Source organism: Diabrotica virgifera, chromosome 1, assembly GCF_917563875.1.
Source record: "Diabrotica virgifera virgifera chromosome 1, PGI_DIABVI_V3a".
In the NCBI taxonomy this organism is placed as follows: Eukaryota; Metazoa; Arthropoda; class Insecta; order Coleoptera; family Chrysomelidae; genus Diabrotica; species Diabrotica virgifera.
The window spans coordinates 89366434-89382737 of NC_065443.1; the positions used below are offsets into that span (position 1 = coordinate 89366434).

At 34.4% G+C, this 16304-nt stretch overlaps 1 protein-coding gene across 1 annotated transcript in view; it reads left to right on the forward strand.

Annotated features, from left to right (window-relative positions):
• Positions 1-15128, forward strand: part of LOC114325891 (sodium channel protein Nach-like) — a 69465-nt gene extending 54337 nt beyond the window's left edge. The window contains exons 8-11 of the mRNA XM_050660324.1: positions 548-610; positions 12298-12475; positions 14922-15028; positions 15085-15128. Of these exons, the coding sequence (XP_050516281.1) occupies positions 548-610; positions 12298-12475; positions 14922-15028; positions 15085-15128 (392 nt within the window). The remainder of the gene's footprint in view (positions 1-547; positions 611-12297; positions 12476-14921; positions 15029-15084) is intronic.
• Positions 15129-16304: the final 1176 nt, after the last annotated feature.

Consider the following 16304-nt stretch of genomic DNA (forward strand, 5'->3'; position numbering starts at 1 on the left):
ACGAAATTGAAAATGGTTATTCATTTTTGATTTACATGTTTACTCTCATTGGAGTATGAAGGGAACCATTCTCGTTAAAACTTTAACGCGCTGAGCAGATTAGACGTGAATTATAAATTGTAAAATTCCCTCATCTTCCTTAGTCTCAGCATCCGTATGGCTTGCAAATTGTAGAAGCATCGGAGGTGTAACCAGAGAAGGTTCCCATTGTTTTCAGTCTGGTGGGATGTAAAGTAACATTATGTTATTCTATATTCAAATGCCATTAGAGTGAAAACATAGTCTTTTGCTAGCAGTTACCGCTAGGGCATCTATGCCATTTCGTTCGTTGCAATTCGGGACTGCACGCCGGGGTTTGTTTTGGTTGGATCAGAGAGAACAACATATGTGCCTCCTGATGAGAGACCAATAAGTTTCGAAACCGGTAGAGGTACTTGCTGCAGTCTCTGATTGGACTAGAATATGGTGCGGCTGTGTTTTCGTTTTGCAACGAAATTGAAAATGGTTATTCATTTTTGAATTATAATTATTAGATTTTTTTTTCTAGCTACATATATACCAGCCAGAATATGCAATCTTTTAGATATACAATGTTTGATAGAAACGGCAGGTAAGTGAAATAGTTAAACTATGGTATAAAGTTTGCATTCGGCAAAGAATGATGACAGTAATATGAAATTAAAGTTACTATTATCATTCTATTACAATCTGCATATATTAAATGTTGCAGTGATTACATAATACATCATATTAAAAATAATAAATATGACTCGTTTTTCGCCAACAGTGTATCTTTGGCATTATTTTCCTAAACATTTCAGAAACGGAACACTACACAATTCTTTGTTTTTGTTTCTCATCTTATCGTGTTCCTATAACATGCTTCTTTTTATTTGTCTCCTTTTTTATTTTTCCACTAATCCCTCTAAGCATTGATCTTAATGTACCCACACTTTGTTTTAACCATGCAACATTTTGCGCTATCAATATGATAGATCAATCTTATAAAATGTTTATTTTACTCTTATTTAAATTCTCCCTTAAGTTTATTTGATTGTCGTGGACACAATTGCACAATCCACCAGAGATGCAAAAGAAGTTTTCACCCTATTCGAGAACGGAGCCAAGGAAGTTGGTCTTAAGGTCAACGAGGGCAAGATCAAGTACATGGTGGTTATGAAGAACCCAAGACCAAGGGTTAGACAAAACGTAACAATTAATGAATACAATTTTAAAGTCGTCAAAGAATTTAAGTACCTGGGAGCGATCATAACATCTGAAAATAAATATGAATAGGACGTGGCAGCCAGGATCATTGCAGGAAACAGGGCATATTACTCATTAAGGACCCTACTTAAATCAAAAATACTCTCAAGACCAGCAAAAATAAGAGTATAGAATAAGATAATAATTTGTCCCACAATAACGTATGGAAGCGAAACATGAACTTTGAATCAGCGGGAAACGACAAGATTACTGGTACTTGAAAGAAAGATACTGCGAACTATCTATGGGCCTTGCAGAGAAGAGACAACAGGAGAATGGAGAAGAAGACACAACGATGAACTCCAGACAATATATGGAGATGAAAACATAGTACGCTACATTAAAGCAAACAGAATACGATGGGCGGGTCACGTGCTAAGATCAAGTGACGAAAGACTTCTGAAGGCCATATTCTGGGAAAGGCCCGATGTAAAAAGGTCAGTTGGTCGCCCAAGAAAGAGATGGAAGGACGCAGAGAAGGTATCTACGCAAAATGGGAGTACAGCAATGGGAAATAGCTGCTCAGGACCGACAACAATGGAGGGAAATAGTAAACACGGCCAAGACTCACATAGAGTTGTAGAGCCAAATGATGATGATGATGATGATTTTTGATGATGATATTTGATTCATCCTACTATTGGGACGTCGTATTTCATTGAAGTTCAGCCGCTGTTTGTCCCTTATGCCTTTAAGAGTATTGAACGATGAAAATCCAGGTGAAACTGTGGGGTCTGCTTGAAAATTAAATTTTCTTTTGTAAAGAGAATCGCATGTGCTGCGACGATTTTCTCCCTTATGCCATTTTACGGATCAATAGCGCATTGCTTATGTTTTTAAAAATTTTGGCAAAAGGGCTACTGCTACCCTAAGGGTATTAATTATGACCTATAAAATGTAATGTTAATAGGTCAGTGTCAGTGATTTTCCCCTTCATTCCACTTGAAAGTTTGTTAGTTGTCACGATAAGGAACCTGCAAAAAAGGCATAACGGCAGGTCGTGAAAATGAAAAATTTTTACCTTGGAACAGTTGCGGAAAATAAGGAAAATTTGTTTTTTAGGAAAACGGGTTGACAAAGAATAGAATAGAAATAATTGAATTATTGGATAATTCTAATATAGGGGAATAACTGTTACCAGCTCAGTAGGGAGGTTGTAAGGCCGAATAATAAAAGAGAGAATATAATCAGAATACGAAGACATGGAAGAACAAAGTGGATTTCCTGCAGGAAGATCGTGCACTGATATTACATTTGTTCTGCAGCAGGTAATAGAAGAACGGAAGGCAAGGAATCTATCTACCCATCTATTGTTTGAAGATTTAGAGAAGGCATACGATACAGTACCTTTGAAAAAACTGTTTCAAACATTGACGAAAGTAGGTTTCAGTAGAGAGTATGTGGATGCTATAGCAAATATATACAAAAATGCAAGAAGTGTCGTTACAGAAGAAAACTTTATATCTGAATCATTTCCAATAACACAGGGGCTTAAACAAGGATATTTTCTGTCTCCGATCTTATTTAAAATATATATTCAGTCATCGCTAGAGCAGTGGAGTAAACTAGTATACAGAATAGGAATAGATATAAGCGATGGTAAATGTCCAACAACTTTGTTTTTCGCATATGATCAGTTAGTCCTAGCGAACGATCAGGAAGACATGGACTACATGTTTAGAAAACTAAAGAAGGAATATGAAAAATGGGGCCTCAAGATGAATATGTCAAATACACAGTATCTTAAAATAGGGGATAATGAAGAAGATCCAGAGTTAGAAATTAAAACCACAAAAACATGTAAAGAGTATAAATATCTCGGATCTATAATATCTAAAGAAGACACTAGCAAAAGAGGTACCGAAAACAGAAAGCAGCAGGGTAAAAAATCGGTAAACATTCTAAGCTCTCTACTATGGTCTAAATATATAAGTCAAAAAACGAAATTGAAAACCTATAGTACCTTAGTAGACCCTATTATGATAGGGGGCAGAAGTTTGGCATACCACGAAAAAAGATAGAAAAATGATAGGAGTATTATAAATGAATTATCTAAGGAGAGCGTGGGGTAAATCCAAATAAAATCATATCAGAAATGAAGATATTAGAAGGAGGAAAAGTACTATATTATATTCCAGTGTAGATAGAATTGACACAAGACAACTAGTGTGGTATGGTCACGTGAAACGAATGAATGAAAATAGATGGCCAAAGAAAGCTTTAAATTACATACCACAACAAAGAAGAAGAAGGGGGAGGCCTTCAGTTGCCTGGGAAGAAAATGTAAGGCATATTATGAGAGATAGAGCCATCAAAGAAGACGAATGGATGGACAGAAAACGATGGCGGTCGAAATGCGAGAAGCGGCAGAGGCTATACGAACCTCACTTATAGGAAAAGGAATCCGGTTCAACTCTATCGATTGAAGTATTGACACTTTTATGATAATATTTCATGTAGATGTGTTAAATATACTAAATTACTTTTTCTCGACATAAAATTGAAAAAAAAATAAAGGTTAAAGAAATAGAAAAGTTTATATTATTACCTTCTACATTACTATTTGGGTATTATTTTTATAAATAAAAAATATACAGGATATAAAACAACTCTACCAACAAACAAAGACTGGAGATTCCTCAGATAATTTTAAGACAATTTAACCCAATTCACTCAGTCCGAAAATGCTTCCTAGGAAGAGAGCTAGAGCTATTTTAAGATGGCGTCTGGTAATTAGTTTTTCTTAAATACCTCCAGAACGCTTCTATTTAGAAAAACAAAAATTGGTACGCGTATTTATCTTCCAGAGATAAACCGATTCCATCTATTGCGAATTTCTAGTACCGGTCATAGACCTCCGTTTTGGGTAGGGCAACGGTTATTTTATCGCATAACTTTTTTGTCTTTAATATTTAAGCATTTTGGACTCTGGATTATTAAATGGTGAAGTATGCTAGTACTCTAGCATTATAGTACTCTAGCATCCACTACAGATGCGATCCACATAATTACACAAACAATCAAAAAATGCCACGAACACAACATAGAACTCCACATCATCTTCGTAGACTTCAGACAAGCCTTTGACTGTATTGGAAGAAATAAAATATTTATTGAAATGAAAAATCAAGATATACCAGCAAAGTTAATTAGATTAACAAAAATGACTGGATGGATCTCGAGCTAAAGTAACAACAGAGGAAGGTAGCACAAAATCAATTGCACTAGAAACAGAAGTGCGACAAGGCGATTTCCTGTCAACCACATTATTCAACGTAGCAGTAGAAGGGACAGTCAAGGTCAGCAAAATTAAAGGAATTATAGGCCACTCATCAATACAAATAGTTGCATATTATGCAGAAGATTTAGTTCTTATGAAAAGAGACAAGGAAAGATTAAAAGAAGGAGTAATATTCCTGGCAAAGGAAAAGCGGAAAAGAGGTCTAAAAATTAACGAAGGAAAAACAAAATATCTACTCTTCTGTACAAGAGAAGATAATAGGACGAAATAAATCAAAATAGAAATGTACATTTTTGAAAGGGTCCAACAATTTGGGAGTAATATTCAATGGCCAAAATAAGAAAAGTGAAGAAGTAACGGAGCGAATACTAGCAGGTAACAAAACATATTGGAGATCTTCTTCTTCTTCAAGTGCCGTCTCCTAATCGGAGGTTGGATATCATCATCACTATCTTTACTCTATCCACCGCTGCTCTAAAAAGTTCTATAGAACTGCATCTAAACCAGTCTTTCCCTGTATTATCAGTCTTAGCATTTCATATCGCGGTCCCCTCATTACGTGTCCCAGATATTGTAACTTTCTTATTTTTATTGTGTTTATTATTTCGCATTCTTTACCCATTTCTCGCAGTACTTCCGTGTTCGTTTTCCTCTGTGTCCATGCTATTCTAAGCATTCTTCTGTAACACCACATTTCAAATGACTGTAGCTTATTTATGTGTTCTTGCTTTAATGTCCAGCTTTCAAGTCCATATTGTAGTATCGAGAACACGTAGCATCTCAAAGCTCTTGCTCTCAGTTCTAAGCTAAGGTCTTTGTTGCAGAGAACTGTTTTCATTTTTACAAACGCATTTCTTGCTATTTCTATCCTGGTCCTTATTTCTGTTGTTTGATCATTTTTCTCTGAAATCCAGGTTCCTAGGTATTTGTATTTATTAACCCTTTCTATCGGTACATTTCCCAAATGTATGCTTGTTTGTATGTTTGTTTTCTTAGTTATTATCATGTATTTGGTCTTTTTTATATTCATTTTTAGTCCATATTCTTTACAGAAATTGTTTGTTTTGTTCAGTAGTAGTTGGAGTTGTTCAGTAGAGCTTGCTATAATCACGGTGTCATCTGCATATCTTATGTTGTTAATAGATCTTCCGTTAATTATTATTCCTTCACTTTGAGATAGCAATGCTTCTTCAAAAATGGCTTCACTATATGCATTAAAGAGTAATGGAGACATAATACATCCCTGCCGAACTCCTCTCCTGATTTCAATTTCTGGACTGGGTTCGTTATCTATTACAATTTGTGCTCTTTGATTCCAGTAAAGGTTTGTTATTATTCGTAACTCCCTTTTGTCTATGTTTTTTGTCTTTAGAATTTGGACTAATTTTTCATGTCTTACTTTATCAAAAGCCTTCTCAAAATCAACGTAACAAACATGCACATCCACATTCATGTCCATGCATCTTTGAGCTAACACATTAAAAGCAAATAACGCCTCTCTGGTTCCTAGTCCGTTTCTGAACCCAAACTGACTATCATCTATTCCTTCTTCTAGTTTTTTGTTTATACGACCATGTATTATTTTCAAGAATAATTTGAGAATGTGACTTATTAATGATATTGTTCTGTATTCACTGCAATCTTTAGCGTTTGTATTTTTAGGGATAGCACAAAATGTTGAGAGTAACCATTGTTTTGGTATGTTTCCTGTTTTGTACACTGTGTTAAACAAGTCTACGATAATGTCTAAGGTTTCATCATTTATACATTTTAAGCTTTCTACTGGGATTTGGTCTGGACCTACTGCTTTACCATTTTTGCTGTTTTTTAATGCCGATTTAATTTCTTCTTTTAATATCTTCAAAACCGTATCATCTTCTACTTCGACTTCCATCTGCTCTGTTCTATTGTCTTTGAACAATTCATTTATGTATTCTGTCCATCTCTTTAATTTTTCGTTAGTACTCAACACAAGTTTCCCATCTTTATCTTTTAGTATTCCCGGTTTTCTTTTTCTGTTGATCTGCGTTAATTCCTTAATTTTTTTATGTGTGTTAAAATTATCATGTCTTTTCTGATGTTCTTCTATTTCTGCGCATTGTTCTTTTAACCACTGTTCTTTAGCCTGTTTAATTTTGGATTTTATTTGTTTATCCACATTTTTGTACATCTCATTATCTTTGTTTTTATGCTGACGTCTTTCTTCCATTAAATCTAAGATTTCCTCCGTCATCCATTGTTTCTTTTTGTATCTGGTTGGTGTAAGAATTTCTTTTTGACATTTATCTATTTCTGTCTTTATTAATAACCATTTTGTCTCTGTTTCAGTCTTTTGCTGGATTTGTTCTTTAACATTCATTAAACGGTTATTAATTTCATCTGTCAGGCGTTGTTTTATGAGTGGGTTTCTTAGTTTACTTGTGTCGATTTTTACATCTGTTGTTCTGCGTTTTATTATTTTCATTTTGAGCCTAATTTTGGTCACTACTGGGTTGTGATCTGATCCTATGTCGGCACCTGGATAGGTTTTTGAAGATATAATTGCGTTCTTGTATCTAATCAATACATAATCTATTTGGTTTCTTACAATTTTCCCTTCTTGATCTGCTGGTGACTTCCAGGTATATAGTCTTCTCTTTGGCATTTTAAACAATGTATTAGTTATGACAAAATTATTGTTTTGGCAAAATTCGATAAGCCTGTCACCTCTTTGGTTTCTGTTGCCCAGACCATATCCTCCTGTACATTCTTCTACTTTTTCGTCTCCAACCTTTGCGTTAAAATCTCCCATTATAATTGTAACATCCTGCGTTTTAATGGATTTTAAAATATTGTCTAGGTCTTCGTAGAAAGTTTCAATATCGCTCTCTGGTTTGTCCGCAGTCGGGTCATAAACTTGTATTATGTTTAATTTGGGTTTATTCTGATTTAATTGTAAGAGGATAATTCTGTTGGAGTATGGAATGAAATTTACTACAGCTTTATCCATGTGTTTGTTTAGTATTATCCCGACACCATATCTGTGTGAACCGTCTTGACTTCCTGAATAGTATATTGTTTTATTGTTGATTTTCATCTTTCCTGAGTCGGGCCATTGGACATCGCTGATTCCTAAAATGTCTACATTCAGCCTTTCCATTTCATTAACGGCATTATGTACTTTTCCAGCTTGATGTAGACTTCTAACATTCCACGTCGCTACTTTGCAAGGTTTTCGCATGTTGACGACCGGGGAGGCCTTGCAGTCTTGTGAGTTTCCTCCTCTGCCGGATCTTGTTTTCCGAGTTTCATGATCAGTAGAGTGTTTGGTTATGTTGTTAGTCATGATGATTAATTAGGGATGCTCTATGAGCCTTTAATGCATTGGTTTCCCGTTGCCTTATGCATCTCCACGCCGTTGACCATGCCTGGTTCGTCCGCCTTTAGAAATGATTTCTCATTTCTAGGACAAGAAGGTGCCCTTCCACTTACCGACTCTTCCACCCGAAGCTGTTGGTCAGTAAGTGGGGGATTGCTTATACCGGCAATCACTCGGACGTCAGCGCCTCGTTTGTTATCTAGCAGGATGTATCGGATGATCATGATCGAGATCATCTCACGGGCAGGTGAGGTTGACATTTGAATAGGAGAGACTATGTATTGCGCATCACTATCCCTTACATCCCTATAATATTGGAGATATCATAGGCTAATTAAGGACAAGAACTTATCCATAAATACAAAACTAAAAATATACAGAGTTGCAATCAGACCAGTAGTTGCGTACGCAGCTGAGACAATGAGCCTCACGGAAAGAGATGAAGAAAAATTGAGCATATTCGAAAGGAAAATCGTATATGCCGATAAGAATGGGCAACGGAGAAATGAGAAGAAGAATGAACCATAAACTAAATGAAGGGAGAACATAATATAGTAAGATTTATTAAAGCCCAGTGACTGAGATGGCTGGGACATATAGAGAGAATGAAAAACGATCTACTGATTAAGAAGAGCACCAGATGGAAACTAGAAACTGAAAGATAAAGGGGAAGACCCAGAGAAAGATGGGAGGACCAGGTCATGAGAGATATCAAAATTCTGGAAGTGAGGAACTGGAGGGAACTATGCACATATCGAAATGAGTGGAAGATAATTGTAACGAAAGCCAAGTCATACAACAAACGTTGACAACACACAAGTGGAATGCGGAGTGATTCACCGCAATAAACGAATCAGACAGCTCTAAGTAAGAGCTGCAGTATTCCATCCGGAATGAAAAGCCCGGATGATGATGATTCTAGTATTAAAAGGTACTCTGGGTTTAAGTCGACAGGATGCACCGTTTTCTAGAAAAATCGATTTGAAAATTTTTCACTCTCTGAATTAAAAAAAAAATAAAAAAAAATATTTATAAAAACGAAAACTGGTACGTTTATTTATATTCCAGAGTTTAATCGATTTCTTTAATTGCGAATTTCTAGTAATGCGTCCGTTTTGAGTAGGTCAACGGGTATTTTATCGCATAGCTTTTTTCTCTTTAATTTTTAAGCATTTTTGACACTAGATTCTTAAATTATGATGTATTTTTACGTTTTTTTTTGAAATTTTTTTTAATGTTTTTTCAAACCTAAAAAACGAAAAATTTTCAAATCGATTTAATGATAAAAAAGTTATGCTATAAAATAACCGTTGCCCTACCCAAAACGGACGCCTATGACCGGTACTAGAAATTCGCAAAAGATGGAATCGATTTACCTAAAGGGTACCCCCCGTTAAGATAAGCAAAATGCCCTCACCCTCAGAATTCAATCTTTTTAATTTTTTTACGTTCTGTGCAATTAAAAAATGAGATAACGTGGATTTTTAGCTCGCCACCCCCCTTACCCCTCCCCCACAGCCTAAAACGTAGATTTTTAGATTTAATTTTTTTTAGTTGGGTTCCAATTGATTTAAAAATTTCAAAAAATTCACACGTGTAACTGAGGCTTTTACAAAACATGTCCATTTTTTATGGACCCTTAGGTCGAGTGTACATAACCTCAAAATTTTTTTTTACTTTTTTAAAACCTATAACTTTTTTTTGGAGGGGGCTGCAGGTCCAATTTTTCTTGCATTTTGTGTATTTTATCAAAAGCTATCTCTCTGATTTTTTTCAAATTTTTCCGTCAGGTGTGCCATCTTGAAAAATCCGGAAAACTGTTTTTTTAGGGGGTTTTTAGGGATTTTCTCCATTTTATAGACTGCAACATAGATCAACTCAAGGTTTTGTTAATAGATTATGTATAATTTGAAATAAATGAGTATTTTAGGATTATCAAAAATTGGGCAAAATACCTTTAAACCCCCCAAAAACCATGTTTTTTTAAGTTATGTAAGGGTTTTTGCGGGCTTAATGATATTTTTTGAGGTCGATACAGCCTGAATATATTTTTTATTTTTTTACGTTCTATATGATTTTAAAAATTAGGACTCACCGCAATTTTAGCCCACTTCCCCTATTCCCCCTCCCCCACAGCCAAAAATATCAATTTTTCGATTTTATTTTTTTTTTAAGTTGGTTTGCAATTAGATTAAAAATGTTGTTCTGAAGCTTTTTCTTTGTGGCATTTTTGTAATTAACTATTCTAAATGGGAAATAAGCCACAATTTAACTAAAAAATGATTTTATTTTCCATCTGTAATGCGATAGAGAGAATTCGATAATCTGTGACGCACTGAAAAAATGGTTTGGGACGATCTATATAAATAAGTCAGATTAAATTAAATTATTAGAAGATTTTTTTACCAAGTCACCTTTTTGTTAAATTTATTAATATTTTGTATTTTGACAACGACGTCAGTGGTGGACGTCGAAACGTTAATAAAATAATTTTTTAGTTAAATTGTGGCTTATGTCGCATTTAGAATAGTTAGTACCTAATTATTAAATTATAAATTACAAAAAATTCACACGCAGAGCTGAGGCTGTTACAGAACGTCTATTTTTATGGACCCGAAGGTCGAGTGTACATATTTTAACCTCATTTTTTTTTGTTTTTTAATAGGTACGTATAACTTTTTTTGGCGACGGCTGCTAATTTTTTTTTGTCTTTTGTGTATTTTACAAACCATCTACGTTTGGCTCCTAATGCAAATAGTCCACGCTGTATGCTTGTCCCGTTAGGTAAATTATTCCGATTAATTTTTTTGCACAAACTTACTCAAAAACAGGTCCTTATAACAAATCCACAAGGTGCCAGACAGTACCGCGATCGGAAAATTGTTTAAACATTTTTTTAAACGAATTCAAAAAATCAATTTTTTCACTTCGGACAAATTTGTTTTAGATTCTCTGGATCAAGCTGAGCAAAAAAGGTATCTTGTGATTTTTCTATAAAATTGACTGTTGTCGAGTTACATGCAATTTCAAATTTGAAAAACGCGAAAATGGCCTTCAAGGCTTAATAACTCGATTAAAAATTATTATTATGAAAGTCATAAAGTGACCAACTCAAAGTTTAAAGCTCCCCTGCAATAGCCTAAAGAAATTTTTGTCATTATTTTATTGCTAAATATTATTTTTAATAATTAAAAATGAGCGCTAAGCATGTATTGAAGTAACCGTCCGCGAGAGAGAGATGTACAATATTCATTGGACGTTTAAAAAAATATCGATTGGAAGTCAAAAATACGTTTTAAAAAAATAAAAAAGGAATTTTGAGGTTATATGTATTGTACACTCGATCTACACGGGTCTATAAAAAAAAGATACGTTTTGTAGACGCCTCATAAAAATTTTAAATTAATTGCAACTTTAAACAAAAAAAAAATAGAAAAATTGACGTTTTGTGGGGGCAGGGGGGGGGTGTGGTAAAAATGCGATTAGTCTTATTTTTTATTCACATATAACGTAAAAAAAATGAAAAAAAAATATTCAGGCTGTATCGATCTCAAAAAATAATATCATTAAGCCCGCAAAAACCCTTACATAACTTAAAAAAAACATGGTTTTTGGGGGGTTTAAAGGTATTTTGCCCAATTTTTGATAATGCTAGAATACTCATTTATTTCAAATTATACATAATCTATTAACAAAACCTTGAGTTGATCTATGTTGCAGTCTATAAAATGGAGAAAATCCCTAAAAACCCCCTAAAAAACAGTTTTCCGGATTTTTCAAGATGGCGCACCTGACGGAAAAATCTGAAAAAAATCAGAGATATAGCTTTTGATAAAATACACAAAATGCAAAAAAATTGGACCTGCAGCCCCCTCCAAAAAAAAGTTATAGGCTTTAAAAAGTTAAAAAAAAATTTGAGGTTATGTACACTCGACATAAGGGTCCATAAAAAATGGACATGTTTTGTAAAAGCCTCAGCTACACGTGTCAATTTTTTGAAATTTTTAAATCAATTGCAACCCAACTAAAAAAAATTAAATCTAAAAATCTACGTTTTTGGCTGTGGGGGAGGGGTAAGGGGGGTGGCGAGCTAAAAATCCGCGTTATCTCATTTTTTAATTGCACAGAACGTAAAAAAATTAAAAAAATTGAATTCTGAGAGTGAGGGCATTTTGCCTATCTTAACGGGAGGTACCCTTTGCGTACCAATTTTCGTTTTTCGAACTGGATGCGTTCTGGAGTAATTACAAGACACCATCTTCAAAGAGATCTAGCTCCCTTAGGAAGCATTTTCGGACTAGGTGAATTTGGTTAAATTGTCTTAAAATTATCTAATAAATCTTCTGTCTTCGTTTGTGGGCATAGCTTCTGGACACCCTGTATATTAGCTGTTATTATCTTCTTTGGCTTTAAACAGTTTTGTATTTTTTAGATTTAATTCGCAGCAGCATACCTGGTTACAATTTTTCCAATCACCAGATAGTACAGGAAAGTGCTAGTCAAAAAGGACGTTGCAATTGTTTACCAGATTGCCATTTCATTATCTACAGCGCCGAAAGCTCATTTGGAATATTATCCAGGGAGTTTTCTATGAATCATCATAACTTATAGTAAGTCATACATTATGTTTTTATTTTGTCTTGATACTATTTTCTTCTTGTTGTTCTTCCTCGCTAGAAGCAATTCTGCTTGTTCACTGGCGGATTGATATCTCTATGGAAGGTTGTCACTCCATCTTTTGCGTGGTCGTCCGATACTTCTTCTGCCGATTGGTGATTTATCTCTTGTGATTTTGACCACATGGGTCTCACACCGTTAAGCAAAAAAGCAAATAGACTGGCAAGATGCCTTATTAACACAATATAGCGAAACTGAAGAATTTGTGAAGCCAGTGTAAGGCCAATAATGACACATGCATCAGAAACAAGACCCGATGCAGCCAAAATACAAAGACAATACACAGACATTTTTTTTATTTACTCTATTGAGTACAGCAATCTGCCCACTGGGCATTAAGCATTTGTTGTGGTAAAAAAAATACAGACACAAGTAGAAAATTACTCCAGTGAGTGACCTCTTTACAATTCTAAAATTAAAATTGTGTTATTCTGAATACACTTGATTACGTTCAATTGGTCAAGTTGGACGACAGTTGCCGTTTTAGTCTAACTTCAAAGACGTCCTGCACATTTAATTTTCTGACAAACGCATTAGGATGCACTAGCACTCGTTCACAGTATTTAACACTAAAACGTTTTATGGTTTCTTTCACGGATTCTAGTGGATGTCGTGTTGAATCACCTCGCTGGATACATAGTATATATAGCGCATTGACTATGACTATGGCACGCAGCACCTTATTTTGGAACCTCTGTAAGGTGTTTGTATTGGAGACGCTGACAGTGCCCCATACCTGAATCCCATAAGTCCATAAATATGGACTTAAGGATAGACTTAATTTTGTTATCCAAAGATAGTTTTGAATTGCGTCGAATGAACCAATACATATTTCTCACTTTAAGTCCAAGCTGTTTTCTTTTGTTAAAAATATGTTTTTTTCCAATTTAGACGGCGGTCCAAGTGCATGCTGAGATATTTGGCATCATCGGATTGAGGAATTACACAATTATCAATATATACAGGGGGGCATGTTTCTCTACGTAGCGTGAATATTACATGTAATGATTTAGTTCCATTAGATTTGATGCGCCATACTTTCATTCATTGCTGAATTCTACTTAGGTTTGATTGAAGATTTCTTGAAGCTGTTGATGGCTCTGTGTGTGATGCCAGAATAGCAGTGTCATCTGCATACGTTGCAACTGTAGTAACTACAACTGTTGTACTAGATGTTGGAATGTCCGCTGTGTATAAGAGATATAGAATTGGGCCGAGAAGGCTGCCTTGCGGGATGCCTGATTGAATAGGATATATCTTAGTGTGCTCAGTACCGTGCTTCACAAGGAAGTGTCTATTTTCTATGTAGGATTTTAAGAGCTGGAAGTGAGGATAGGGTAGGAGCTTCTTGAGTTTTATTTGTAGTCCTATGTGCCATACCTTATCGAAAGCCTGAGATATGTCAATGAAAGCAGCAGAAAAGTATCTTTTGGCGTTAAACAACATAAAGGAAGCCCCTGTATTTGACATAATCTCTGGTAAGATTCTAAAAGAAGTCTCGGATAAGTGCATAAAATTATAACCTTTATATTTAATGCAATTCTCAGCCTCATCTACTTCCCTAGTTCATGGAAGGTGGCACAAATCCTAATGATTCTTAAACCCGGAAAAAGACCGGAAAATGCATCTTCATACCGGTCTATAATTTTTTTGCCTATACTTAGCAAAGTCTTTGAAAAAATGTACGTAAAAAGGTTAAAAACGATAACAGGCGAACATAAATAATTCCAGAACATCAATTCGGTTTCCGAGACAAACACGGAACCATAGAACAAGTGCATAGGCTAGTCAACCAAATAAACAAGGATATTTAACGCCAAAAGACAGAGACATTAGAATAAAATGTATCGTACAGTGTATAAACCAATAGACACTAAATAGAAAAAAATAATAGAATAACAACATAAGCCGAATTTGGGAGACAAGAGATAAATTACCAATCGGTAGCAGAAGTATCGGCCGACCGCGCAAAAGATAGAGTGACAACCTTCCATAGAGGCATCAATCCGCCAATGAACAAGCAGAATTGCTGACAAAGAGGAAAAAGAAGAAAAAAGGTCTCTCACATTCTGCTTATGTGGTTATTTCATTCTTGTTTACTGTTTATATCATTCCTTCATACTTTCAATCCATCTACAGACCATATTTATATAATTCTTTCACACCATTTTTCTTTCATACCATCCATTCCTTTATACACTGTAAGTTACATTTTCTACTAATATCTTCACTCCTGCTTCTACCATCAAAGACCATTTATCATTATTCCTTCTTGTGTTCATTTATTTCAAAAACAGAATAAGAAGAGAAACAAACAAAAAAAAATTGTGATTTTCTACTTATATTTCATAGAATAATTAAAAATATTTTTTATTTTAGTGGAGGAGTACATTTAAAGAATCATTCAGTAGTAAGGGTATTTTTTAACGATTTAGTAGGTGTAAAGAATCGCACAGACGTCAAATTTAACTGGCACAGCCTTCTTGGTAAGAAATATTATTGTAACTACTATAAAATTTTTTGAAAAATACTCCTGCTATAGTTCAGGTAGAAATAGATAGTATACTGATCAGTGCTTACAAGTAACTGAACCTTTTAGCATTAGTGTATGTGTAATCTGTATAGTATAGTAATAAGCTGAAATCGCCGTGACAATGTACAAGAGGTCAAAAAGACCTCTGTATTTACTCTGTATTGATCTTCATTGGACGTAAATAACTCACATTCAAATACGTTAGTTAAGAGACGTCCAATGATCCAATTAGACCAGGGTAATAACACAAAAATATACCCTGTTTGTGACTCTTCAACAGCCAGGGTACTGAAGCGTTTTTCGAAAGGTAATACCTATAAGAACAAATTGTTATTAATTCCTGCGTAGGATCTGGCGGCCATTTTTATTTATAAACAATTTAGTTTCAAAAAACGGCATTTTTTCCTTTTTTTTTCAAATTAATGGAAAACAGTAAGACTTATGGTTTTCTTAGTACATACATCTTCGAGAGAATGGAAAAAGCTTTAAAATGGCGTATTACAAAGTTTAATACACTCATTTATTGTTAATATAATGGCGAAAAAATCGAAATTTAAAAAAAACTAATTTCGCAATACCTATTTTAAAAATTAGTATACAGCTTTGAAATTTTTGTCAAATGAGGATTATTTGGTGCTTAATATAATGTGACAAAAATTTCAAAGCGATTCATTCAATTGTTTAAATTTTTTTCTACGAGCGGAGAAAAATGTCTACTCTCGCGCACGCATTTTAGTTTAGAAAGTTTCGGTACATTCCATGTCAAATCACTCAGGCAAAAAATTTTGGATCTACGATTTGTCTGAAAATTGGTATATAGCTTCTGCGGGATGTAAAAATAAGATATTTAAGGTCAAAAAATCTTCTTCTTCTTTTTTCTCAAAATGTTATTGTATGCGATTTTACAGTGATTTGGTGTTTATTTAAACAAATTTGCATTTTCTGTCGTAAAGTATCAATGAAAAACATAATATTTTAATAGAAAGGACTCAAAAATGTCATTATATGGCATTATAACAAGTTATTTTGAATCACAACAAGTTTTTGATCAAATTTTATAGTGTAAAAAACGTTAAAATACCGTTTTCTACGTTTTCCTCCATTCCCAAAATACATCATCATCGATTTGGCTAAAAATTTGCCCACAGATAGCCAAAAGATATGACTTTAAGTGATTAGACGGATTTGAATTATATTACAATACCAAAAAAGTTACATGCAGTAATATC